At 40.5% G+C, this 11252-nt stretch overlaps 1 protein-coding gene across 1 annotated transcript; it reads left to right on the top strand.

Moving 5' to 3' along the window:
- Nucleotides 1–1691: 1691 nt before the first annotated feature.
- Nucleotides 1692–11200, top strand: chrng (cholinergic receptor, nicotinic, gamma). The gene is made up of 12 exons (XM_033651137.2): nt 1692–1887; nt 4396–4532; nt 4609–4653; nt 4740–4864; nt 5134–5289; nt 6184–6281; nt 6376–6576; nt 8103–8217; nt 8322–8436; nt 8568–8832; nt 10328–10461; nt 10547–11200. Exons 1-12 carry the CDS (start codon nt 1824–1826, stop codon nt 10766–10768), a joined length of 1677 nt encoding a protein of 558 aa, XP_033507028.1. The 5' UTR covers nt 1692–1823; the 3' UTR covers nt 10769–11200.
- Nucleotides 11201–11252: the final 52 nt, after the last annotated feature.

Raw genomic sequence — 11252 nt, 5'->3', positions numbered from 1 at the left:
TTAATGTGTTATTTTGACAGCCCTGAACACGTGCAAACATACTGAGCTTGTACAGATATTACTCCACATCAGACCTGACCCTTATCCCTCCAGGGTTCCTACGGTTGTGGAAAACCTGGAAAATTATTTAGTAAAACTCACTGAAAGTTTTGGAAAGGTCATGGAATGTTGTTGTGTGTGATGAAATTGTTACAGTAATCTTCTGTGGATAACCTTCCACATAGTGTTACATATGTGGAACATTATGTGGATTGCCATTGTGACATAAGGGCAAATATTTTCTCAAGCTGTTAACATACTGTAGCTCCAACATGCACTGATGTGTTAGACTGTGTTGTTTACCATCACGTACGCTTCTTCTTTTCTCCCCATGATCCGTCTCTCCCTTCATGTATGCCAGCAAGCTGAAATTATGATTGAATAGACTTTGAATCTGATATGTTTTGAAACTGCCAGGCAAGTTTGGCCAAAAAGATAATAATAATAATGTATTACAAATCCTTGAGCAGTCATGAAAAAGTCTGGAATTATGTCCATGAAAATGTACGGGAAACCTGTCTCTCCACACTGCCCCTGGGATCAAGAGCATACTCAGGGAAGAACAATGAAATAAGACAAACTACAAAATAATAAAATTTGGGGGGAGAAGAATAAGTAAAGGGATAGATTATATTAGCTGATAAATAATGATAAAAAATAGAAATATAAAATGTTAAAAAATGAATTAAAAACCTTAATTGAAAATATAATACAGATGTAGGTTGTAAAATAAATTAAAAAAATAATTGTAAAAATATTGATATGATAAGAATCCAACCTCTATCTTTGCTGTGTGTGTTTGACTATTTGTCCACCTCACTGTGAGTCTCAGCTACAGTCTGGCCGCAGCTCTGATAGCCTGAATGAACCCAAATAAACCAAAGTCTCTTCACAACTACTATCTGTGCACTAATCTGTGGCACTTTTCCGCCTGGTCTGAGTGTTAAAAGAGGGATACACAGGGATGCGAGTGCAACAGCTGAGTAAACACTCGCACATACTTCTGTTGCAACCCGTCAAGTCCTGCCCCTGCTGGTGTGTTTGTGTGGGGGAGGTGTGCCAAGTTATGGCAGGAATAAATATTTTTGTGACGCACACACACACATAGAGTAGTGACACAGAGCCTGGCCAGTCATCACAGAGGCTGTGCTGTAAATGGACGAGACTTATCACCTGTTCTCTCGTCCACTGTGCGGCACACATGGTGCTGCTGCCGTCTCCTTCTCTTTATTGTTTAATCTTTCTGTCTCTCATCCCTTTATTATAAATACACATTCAACCAGGGCTTCTGGTAGAAAAACTAGCTTTTTATAGATGACCGGCGGGCTAAATTTGCCCTAACAGAATCCACGAGTTATGTTTCTCTGCTCATGTGGACATCTGAGTGACAACAGCCAGGTGCACTGAACTGAATTATAAAACAGTGTGTGTTTTAACGGTGTACTTTAACGCTGGAGGGCAGCCATGCACTGAGTACAATACCTAAACTATGTGCTTGTCATGTTACCAGTGTGTGTGTGTGTGTGTGTGGGTGTGTGTGTGTGTGTGAGACAGCTGGCTATGCAGAAATAAACTCTTGGATTTAACTCTAACAATTGTCAACTCCCCCACCGTTCCTGTAAACCTCAATCCTACCCACAGCCCATGCCCTGACTTCTGCTGGGAAACACACACACACTTTCATACACACACAGTTTCAGTGCCAGCAACTCCATCAAGTAGTGTCCGTGTGTATCAGATTAGTGAGCATTGCTTTGTCTCGGACAGCACAAGCACACACACTGATGGATTCTGGAGCTCCGCTCTCGCCGTCACTCTTCATGAGGGTGTTTATGATTTCTGCCACAGGTAGGCAAATCAACCTGCTGCCATGTTTGTTAGTTTCTAGGGATCTGCATGGTGTGGTGTGAATTTGTGATGTCTTATTGTCAGATATGTGTTAAATTAAATGTGAAAACAACTTAGACAAAGGTACATTCATCAAGAAGGCACCTAATTTACATCCAACTGTAATAATTCAATTAATTATTAATTCAATTTAATTATTTAAATATATAAAATCATTATGCTTCACAATCAAAGGAAACAGTGGTACTCATCTCCCAGACAGTTGTCCTTACAAAGGTTGCAGTCAGCCAACAGCACCGTTCACCTAACATGATGCCCAGTGGCTGGTAAACAACACGAATCTATTTTTGTTGTAAATATATATTGTTACTAAACCGTAGTGCATTATCTGGCAGGACATGCTGCCTTTATAAAGATGGAAATTCAGACATAATTTGTAGAGCTGGATCATAGCCATATTGTCTGTGTTCAGTGTGCTCTACTATTTTATCATTGGCCTGGTAACTCCGACAAAAGTGACTTCATGCTGATTCCAATTTCACACTCCGTTTACTGGAGGGACCATCAGCTGTTTGCTGTTGTATGATAATATGTAATATACTAATAATATTTTTTTGTATAGCACTTATCTAAACAAGGTTACAAAGTGCTTCACAAGGTGCATGAAAATAAGACAACATGATATAATATTTTTAAAAAATGTCAAGAGCAGAGAACAATTGTGTGTGCAGAGGCAAAAATAGAACAAAAGGAAATACAAATGAGGCATTAAAAGGGAAAGCTTTCCTATAAAAATATGTTTTAAACAATGATTTAAAAACAGGTAATGTGTTATCCAGCCTAATCTCCTCAGACATGAGTATTCCAGAGCCTCGGGGCATCGATAGCAAAAGCCTGGTCACAAAAAGCGCAGTCCCCTTTAATTTCCAGCCTTTATCAAGGGATGACCTGTGAGGTTAGGCTGGAGGATCACAGGTCACGACTTGGAGCACAGGTAGTGAGAAGTTCAGCTCTGTAACTGGGGGCTAAGTCATGTTGAGCTTTAAAAGTTATTTAAAAAAAATCTTAAAATCAATTCTGAAGTTAAAAGGCAACCAGTGGAGGAAGGGATATGATACAAACTAACACCAGACACCAGCAACATTTGTTTGTCATTGGTAAGTTTGCTGAACCTACCTTGAAGCCAATTGCGCAGCTATTCAGTTGCTTTAGTCAGTCTGCTCTCTTTAGAGTAAGCTTGTCTTTTTTAAATGATATTTTACTGAATTAAATTCTTTATTTTTGTCCTGATGTGTTTGTGCTCCAACAAAGTTTCTACTGTAAATTCAACTGGTATCATGGTTTAAAAAGGTCACCTACTCATGGCTTTGATATAAGAGAAATTTCATCTTGACAGGGTACTCCAGTAATTTTATACTGCACTTACACACATGCATCGTTGGGGGATTCATAAGAGGGCAGTTTAAAAAATAATGGTCAGAACAGAAGCAGCAGAGGCTCAGATATCCTGACTTTCAGTCCATAGCATGCATCAAGAACCGAAAAACAATGGATCCTACATTTCCCATAATGCAACTCAATAGTGTCTTTAATCAGAACATCTCCTTAGTGTCCACATCATTCAAGCTGTATGTCCAGTTTGTAATGTAGGTCATATGTTAAAGGGTAAGTTTGGTATATTTCAGCTTGGACCCTCTTTTATTATGTTTTTGTATCTAAGTGACTACTGGGAACAACAGTTTTTCAAACTGGTCCAGTATTGAACGAGACTGCTGCGGCGAAACAGTCTGCAATATAAACACTTGGGGCATATTTGCGTCATCAATTTCCATCCACTAAAAGTGTTTGTTTTTGCCACTGACTGACTCGTACTAATATTTTAACTGTCTGACAACTCACGGGAACAGAACAAAATCGCTATCGCCAAACCAAACCCCATTTAAATAAATAGTCATTTTAGCATGTACAGAGTCAGCGTATTTTCACATCTAACTTGGTGATTTAAGGGTTTATTTTAACCCAACCAGAGTTAGTGATTGTTGGAACTGTGAAAAGACTAATCAAGACAGTTTTTTGTGATTTTTTTTCGTTTGTTTGTTTCTGTTGACTTTGTTTGTTTTACAATAATAAAATTACTGATTATTTAAATGGAGTCTGGTGAGACTGTTGATGGCGATTTGGGGGCTGTTTCTAGTTAAACAAAAAGGATCTTACTCTTTAACAAAAAGGTTTGTCTCTGTTGGGATCTTCTCCATAAGTTGTCGGACACAAGGAATAAAAGTTGAAGCCCGTCAGTGACAAAAACAAGGACATTAAATGGATGTAAATTAACAGTGTGATCATGCCCCGAATAGTTACACTGCAGCCTGTTTCACCGCAGTGGTATCGAGAAAGGTTGAAAAATAATTTCTCATTCCAGACAAACTAAACTTATGTAAAATTGATGGAGTGTCCCTTTAAATCAGTCTCTTTGCTGTCACATGTTTAGTCTCTCATATTTTCCTGCAGTGTCAGCACTCAACCTTGAGGGGGAACTGTTCAAGGATTTGATGAAAGGCTACAACAAAAACGTCCGGCCCACAGAGAAGAGTGGTGACATCACTGAGGTTGGCATCAAGATGACGCTCACCAACCTCATCTCTCTGGTGAGTGCAGTTCTCTCCGGTGTTTTTCATTAGTGTCAGTGGATGCTCAGGCCTTATAGAAGCTTTCTCTCCTCAGAATGAAAAGGAGGAGGCCCTGACAACAAGCGTCTGGATAGAAATGGTAACCTTACACACACCTTTCCTGCTGGACTTTTTAAGCTGTCTGGCAATGATGTGAAACACACATTATTTCTGTATGTGCTGTAGCAATGGTGTGACTACAGGCTCAGATGGGACCAACCGCCCAGGTCAGCCCTGTATGGCAACATCACCTCTGAGCTGCGGGTCCCCTCCAAGAGCATCTGGCTGCCAGACGTCATACTGGAGAACAAGTGCGTCCAACAAACTTCACATTATAATACGATATTTTGTCTCAGCCAGTGTGCCACCTCAGACACACTGTAAATAATACACTAACCTGAAGTTCATTTTCTTTGTCACTTCCTGTGTTCAGCCTCCATCAGAAATTCATTTAGGCAAACTGTTTTTACCAAATGCAGATATAATGTTGACATATGTTTTGTATACATACAATAAGTGCAATGTATACAATGTAGAAACAGTGTGTCTGTGTGTTTCCCTCGCTGTAACCTATACACAGTGTGGATGGACAATTCGAAGTGGCACTTTACTGCAACGCGCTGGTGTCTCCTAACGGCTGTGTGTACTGGCTGCCTCCTGCCATCTACCGCAGTGCCTGTGCCATCACTGTCAACTACTTTCCCTTTGACTGGCAGAACTGCACCATGGTATTCCGGTGAGTAGAGATGAGGTCTGTCAGGATTTAATGATTGGCCAGTGAGCAGTACATGCAAAGGGTTTTATTATGTATAAATAACTGAATACAGTGACTAAGAATATAAAGCACCTCAGGTTCACCATTTATCTCAAACTAAAGTATTTGTCAAATTAGTTTTGTCAGTCAACTTAAAGGAATATTTCACCCCCTAAATGATCATTTGTATGTCAGTTACTTAGCCTGTGTCACATTAAATTCTTGAAGAAAACTTTGTTTTGCTCGTATCCCTCCTAGCCCACGTTATTGTGTGACTTTGGTGAATACGAACTAACCCTTTCAAGATTAGATTACTGTTTTTGTCAATGCAGTCTCTTTCATCTTTTCAATGATGAAACTAAAAAGCAATATCCGCCTGATATCCTGTGTCCTCATATATCATTTTGGGTTTACTCGTCCTCATTTGTGGACACTTTTTGTCCCATCTACTGGCCCTGGCAGAGCGCCAAGAAGACGATCAAACCTGACTATTTAGATGATGTAAAAGTCGTAACAAGGTTTTCATCGGTGAACATGCGGAAGGAACATTTGCACAAGCAATTCAAATTAAAATAACTTCTTAAGTTAAATTAATAAATGAAACTAGGGGGAATAAAATTCATGTATATTTGTTGCTGACCAGTTTATTTTCTAAGCTGGTGGGTAAGTATAAAATTGCACAAATTTGGACTCTCAACTTTCAGCTCAGATCTTCACATGTCAGGTTTCTCTGTGTTTAAATAGAATCCACAGCATCCAAACCAGGGACAATGCTTCCTGCATTCACGGCCCCCTTTCACCATGCTGTCTTATAAAAGTGAATAGATGGCTGTGTTTGTTGTGGTAACAGATCATATGTCTTCTCCCTGCATTCAGCTCTCAGACTTACAGTGCCAATGAGATCAAGCTGGTTCTCAAAGAGGAGGAAAACCACACGCTGGAGTGGGTGGATATTGACCCGGAGGCTTTTACAGGTAGGTATAGCAACATTTGAATGATAGATTTTTAATAACTGTTCAAAATAAACACACATACAGTGTAACATATATCTCATTTTGTCGTTGTTAGAAAATGGAGAGTGGGTCATCAAACACAGGCCGGCAAAGAAGGTGATCAACACTCAGTACACTAAGGATGAGCTGGAGTACCAGGAGTTGGTCTTCTTCCTCATCATCCAGAGAAAGCCTCTCTTCTACATCATCAACATCATCGCTCCCTGTGTGCTCTTCTCCTCCCTCGGCCTACTGGTCTACTACTTACCTGCCAAAGGTCTTTTTCATCATTTTGTGTATCTGAAATCTTATTTGTAGGTAGTCAGACCTCTGTCACTCCAACATCATCCAAGTCTGGGGGAATTTAAGCACAAAAGATGATCAATAAAGGAAATTGTTGAGGTGTTGTTATTAGGAGAGGCCTCAGGATTCCCAAGACCTTCACTATTTCCTCCAGACCTTCATTAGGTTGACAAGACAGAGGTCTGGCTCTACAACCTTACAACAAGTTTTTAACATCTGGGTCCAGTTGTTCAGGAATTATCTAATCTGATTTCAGTTGTCGGATTGGATCAAATCTTGAAAATGGGCTGCTTAAAATAAAAAAGGTACTGAAATCAGAAATGATCTAGATCAAACCTTCTATATGCAGCTTTTAGGATAAGGATACCTTTGTTTAAAAAAAAAAAAATACCCGGATTATCCTGATCCCAGCAGAAGGCTGGATTTCAGGAACAAAATGCAAAAAGACTTTTAAAAGAGTCAGATACATGTACAGTTATTGAAACTTAATTTGTTTAACCATGACAGTGATAAAGTAGATAGAGTAGGTGTTAGGCTACCTATTAAGCCTTTCAGTACAGTAAATTAAAATTAATAGATAAATACATGAAAATAAAGGAATTTGTCCCCATAACTTGTCCCCCAAATTATCAAGTAATCCTTATCTGGGGCTGGGTTGTGGGGGCAGCAGGCCAAGCAAAGCACCCCAGACGCCCCTCTACCCAGCAACACTTTCAATCTCCTTCTGAGAAACCCCAAGGCGTTCCCAGGCTAGATGAGATATGTAATCCTTCCAGCGTGTTCTGGGTCTGCCCCGGGGCCTCCTACCAGTGGGACGTGCCTGTAACACCTCTAACAGGAGGCACCCAGGAGGCATCCTAATCAGATGCCCGAACCACCTCAACTGACCCCTTTCAACGTGAAGGAGCAGCGGCTCTACTCCAAGCTCCCTCCGGATGTCAGAGCTCCTTACCCTATCTCTAAGGCTGAGCCCAGCCACCCCACGGAGGAAACTCATTTTGGCCGCTTGTATCCGCGATCTCATTCTTTCGGTCACTACCCAGAGCTCATGACCATAGGTGAGGGTTGGGACGTAAATGGACCAGTAAATCAAAAGCCTCGCCTTCTGGCTCAGCTCTCTCTCCACCACGACAGTCTGGTGCAGCACCCGCATCACTGCAGATGCTGCACCAAAAGTGACCCCTTGCTGTCACTTCTACCTGTTGTTCTTTACAGAGCCAGTAATCTACACTGTGCTATGTAGCCCCATCTAGAGCACCAGTTGTGGGATTTAGTAATCTTGAAAAATCTGTATTTAGATCAGGGTGATCCAATTCATTTAAGCTTTGAAAAAACAGCAGAACATAAGATGGATTCATTGATTCTAGAAAGCAAAATATGGGATTTCCAAATCTGAATTGTTTTGATCCAGACTAAAGTTTTTGAAGTTTTTTTTCTGAGCCCTCTTTTTACACACACAAACCTCGCCTCTCTGACTGAATATTGGTTTGAGTTTCACAGCTGGTGGTCAGAAGTGCACCATGTCTATTGCCACTCTTCTGGGCCAGACTGTCTTCCTCTTCCTTATCGCTAAGAAGGTTCCAGAAACTTCGAAGGCCGTGCCTCTTATTGGAAAGTAAGTTTTTCTGATCACTCCAAGATGTCAGTTCAGAGTTTGTCTTAAACTACAGCTGATCTTTAGAGAGAAAAGTGATGTGATTTATGAACCTCTGACTGCAGGTATTTGATGTTTGTGATGTCAGTGACCACCATGGTGGTGATGAACTGTGTGATAGTCCTCAACGTTTCCCTGAGAACCCCAAACACTCACATAATGACAGACAGGGTCCGAAAGGTAAGACTTTGTCCAGACCCAACCCTTTTCTACATGTCATTTCCATTTAGAAGCTACTCATTGAACCTGCTGTGATGTTAACAAGGGTCTGTTTGCCTCTGGATTACCCTCTGACCCTGTGTCCTCTTTAGATCCTACTAAACATCCTGCCTCGGCTGCTGAGGATGCAGATGCGACCCTGGACGCCAAACAATGACAACAACTCATTAAATGGAAGCGGTGAAACTCTGGCTCCAGACAGGAACGGTGTGTTCCTGGTCCCCTGCCGACGCCGCAGGTCCATGACCCTCATTACCAAGGCGGAGGAATATGCTATGAAAACAGCTCGGTCTGAGCTCATGTTTGCCAGACTCAAAGAGAGAAACGGGCTGATGAAAACAGTATTAGAGAACCTACGTAAGTATGTGAATGAGTTTGCACGTTAAAGTCATAAATAAATATATAAAAAGATGGATGTAGCCACTGTGATGTCACCCATTGGTTTGTGGACTCCTATTTTGAAGCCTTGTCATTTGTCGCCATCTTGGATTTTTGTTATACTTAACTTTCATGAACTGAAAATGCACTGAAATAGTGACAGTTGTGGCTACAGTTACTGTACACTTATGGTTATGGTTACATTACTTAACCAATGTTATCACATTAATTAAAAAGACATTAACAAATAAGATAAACATAACAAAAGATAATAAAACAACGGTACAGTCAATAAATTAATAAAAAGTCTGAATTAGTGAGTTTTTAAAAGTGACATAAAAGATGGTGTGTTAGCTTTCCTGATCTCCTCTGGCAGGTCATTCCACAATTGAAGGGCTCAAACAGGAAAGGCATGCTGACCTCTAGTTTTAAGGTTTGACCGAGGACTGGCCAGGAATGACCTACCAGAGGGTCTCAAGTTGCATTCAGCTCATAGGAGGTCAGCTATATTCTGAAACTAACCCCCCACAAGCCTTAAACATTTTCATTAGAATTTTGAAATCCAATCTAAGATGGACTGGGAGCCAGTGGAGTGGTTTTAAAACCAGTGCGATGTGTTCTCTACTGTTGGACCTGGTTAGAGTTTGGCTGCAGCATTTTGAATCAGCAGAAATTTGTTGAGATTTTGTTGTGTGAAGCATTAGAAGAGTGCATTGCAATAATCTAACTGGGGGGGGGGGGGGCAATAGCTCAGTCCATAGGGACCTAGTTTGGGAATTTGAGGGCCACCGGCTGCACGGGGGAAAAAATGAATTTCCCTTTGGGATTAATAAAGTATATCTTTTTCAAAAAAAACTTTTTTCACATTAAATCTAATTTTCATATAAAAACATTACATATACAAACAGACTAACAAACATTGCAAGACTTGACCGAAATAAATACAACGTTTAGCCTATTACATAAACAGAAAGGAAAAATGGCAAGAATAACAAAACATGGCGACACTCAGTTGGGACTATTGGGCCCTAAATACTCTCAAATTTATCTTACATACTTCTTCAAAAGAAATGAATGCATGAATTACTGTTTCTAATTCTTGGCAGATAAAAATTATCATGTTTTATTTTTTTCTTAACTGGAAGAAACATGATTGGACAACAGGGTTAATATGCTGGTTGAAGCTGAGGTTGGTTTCAAATATAATACCAAGGTTTCTGCAGGAGTGATAATAAGATGATAATAATTTCCAATATTTCTGAACGTAAGTCCTCAAAGTTTGAGGCCATCCAGTTATTGATGTCTGTAATGCACATGTGGAGATTTTATTGGTATTGTTTGTGTCAAAGGAAAGATATAATTATGTATCATCGGCATAGAAATAGGAACTGCAGTTTTGGGCACCTCCACATTTGCTTCATTTTTCAGCTCCACAAGTTGCCGTTTTTGAATACCTTGTCTGTTTTGTACACAGATGAAGGGCTGGAAGATGGTACAGCTGAGAATCTCAGTGTCAGCCTAGCAAAGGCGTCTCCATTGCTGAGGCAGTGTGTGGCCTCCTGCAAACACATAGCAGAGACTGCAAGGCAACAGAACAACTTCCAGAATGTAAGCTCTACATCTTAATATTAACTCATCTTCTCAGGTTTAAATCAGAATCAATAATAATTTCCAATTTTTCTTTCTGCGGCAGGAGAATGAAGAGTGGTTCCTAGTTGCCCGGGTGATCGACCGGGTCTGCTTTATTGTCATGGTGTCAGTGTTTTTTATCGGTACGATTGGGATCTTCCTGATGGGTCATTTCAACCAGCCGCCCTCCTCGCCTTTCCTCGGGGATCCCAAGAGATATCTCCCTCCAGTAGATAACCTCACAGATCAAACTGAGAGTGGGATAGGAGCAAACTTCCTGGGGTGAACCAGGAGAAAATCCAGATTTTATCCCTTTAAGTAAAGTGGAAATCTGACAGCTTCAGTCAGTGATCTTTCACTTATGACAGAGAGGATGGAGAAGATGTGGACTCTGTGTACTGTCACAACTCTTAAGTCAAACATGCTTGTTCATGGTGATAAAGGATCCGCTGCACAGTAGTGAGGATGGCACGCTTTATCCGCAGTGACGCATACTGGTACCAGCTGTGACTGATTGTTGAGGTTGAGAATATTTTTTGCATAAAATGTTATGTGAGAAAAAAAGAGCATGTTCCTTTGCTCTTCCTGTTCAGGGTTTGATGTATGTTTTTACTTTTTTTACCTGATAAAATTCAAGGTAATCAAGACAGAAGCAGTGAACAACAGCCAAATGTGCCAAATGAATGCTTTTACCAATAAAGGTACTCCTGTAATCTCATGATTTCTCGCTTTCAGACATTTCTTAATCCAGTGTTTGACACCTTTTTGAG

This window comes from Epinephelus lanceolatus, chromosome 12 (genome assembly GCF_041903045.1).
Source record: "Epinephelus lanceolatus isolate andai-2023 chromosome 12, ASM4190304v1, whole genome shotgun sequence".
Lineage (NCBI taxonomy): Eukaryota > Metazoa > Chordata > Actinopteri > Perciformes > Serranidae > Epinephelus > Epinephelus lanceolatus.
Note: the sequence above shows the minus strand (reverse complement) of the source record. Positions and strands in the feature narration are given on the sequence as shown.

What these genes read in the sequence shown, in the direction of transcription:
- chrng (XM_033651137.2), top strand. Translation starts at nt 1,824, where the DNA reads ATGGATTCTGGAGCTCCGCTCTCGCCGTCACTCTTCATGAGGGTGTTT. An exon ending in AACTGCACCATGGTATTCCG is followed by an intron (nt 5,290 to 6,183) that starts GTGAGTAGAGAT and finishes CCCTGCATTCAG; the next exon opens with CTCTCAGACTTACAGTGCCA. An exon ending in AACAGTATTAGAGAACCTAC is followed by an intron (nt 8,833 to 10,327) that starts GTAAGTATGTGA and finishes TTTTGTACACAG; the next exon opens with ATGAAGGGCTGGAAGATGGT.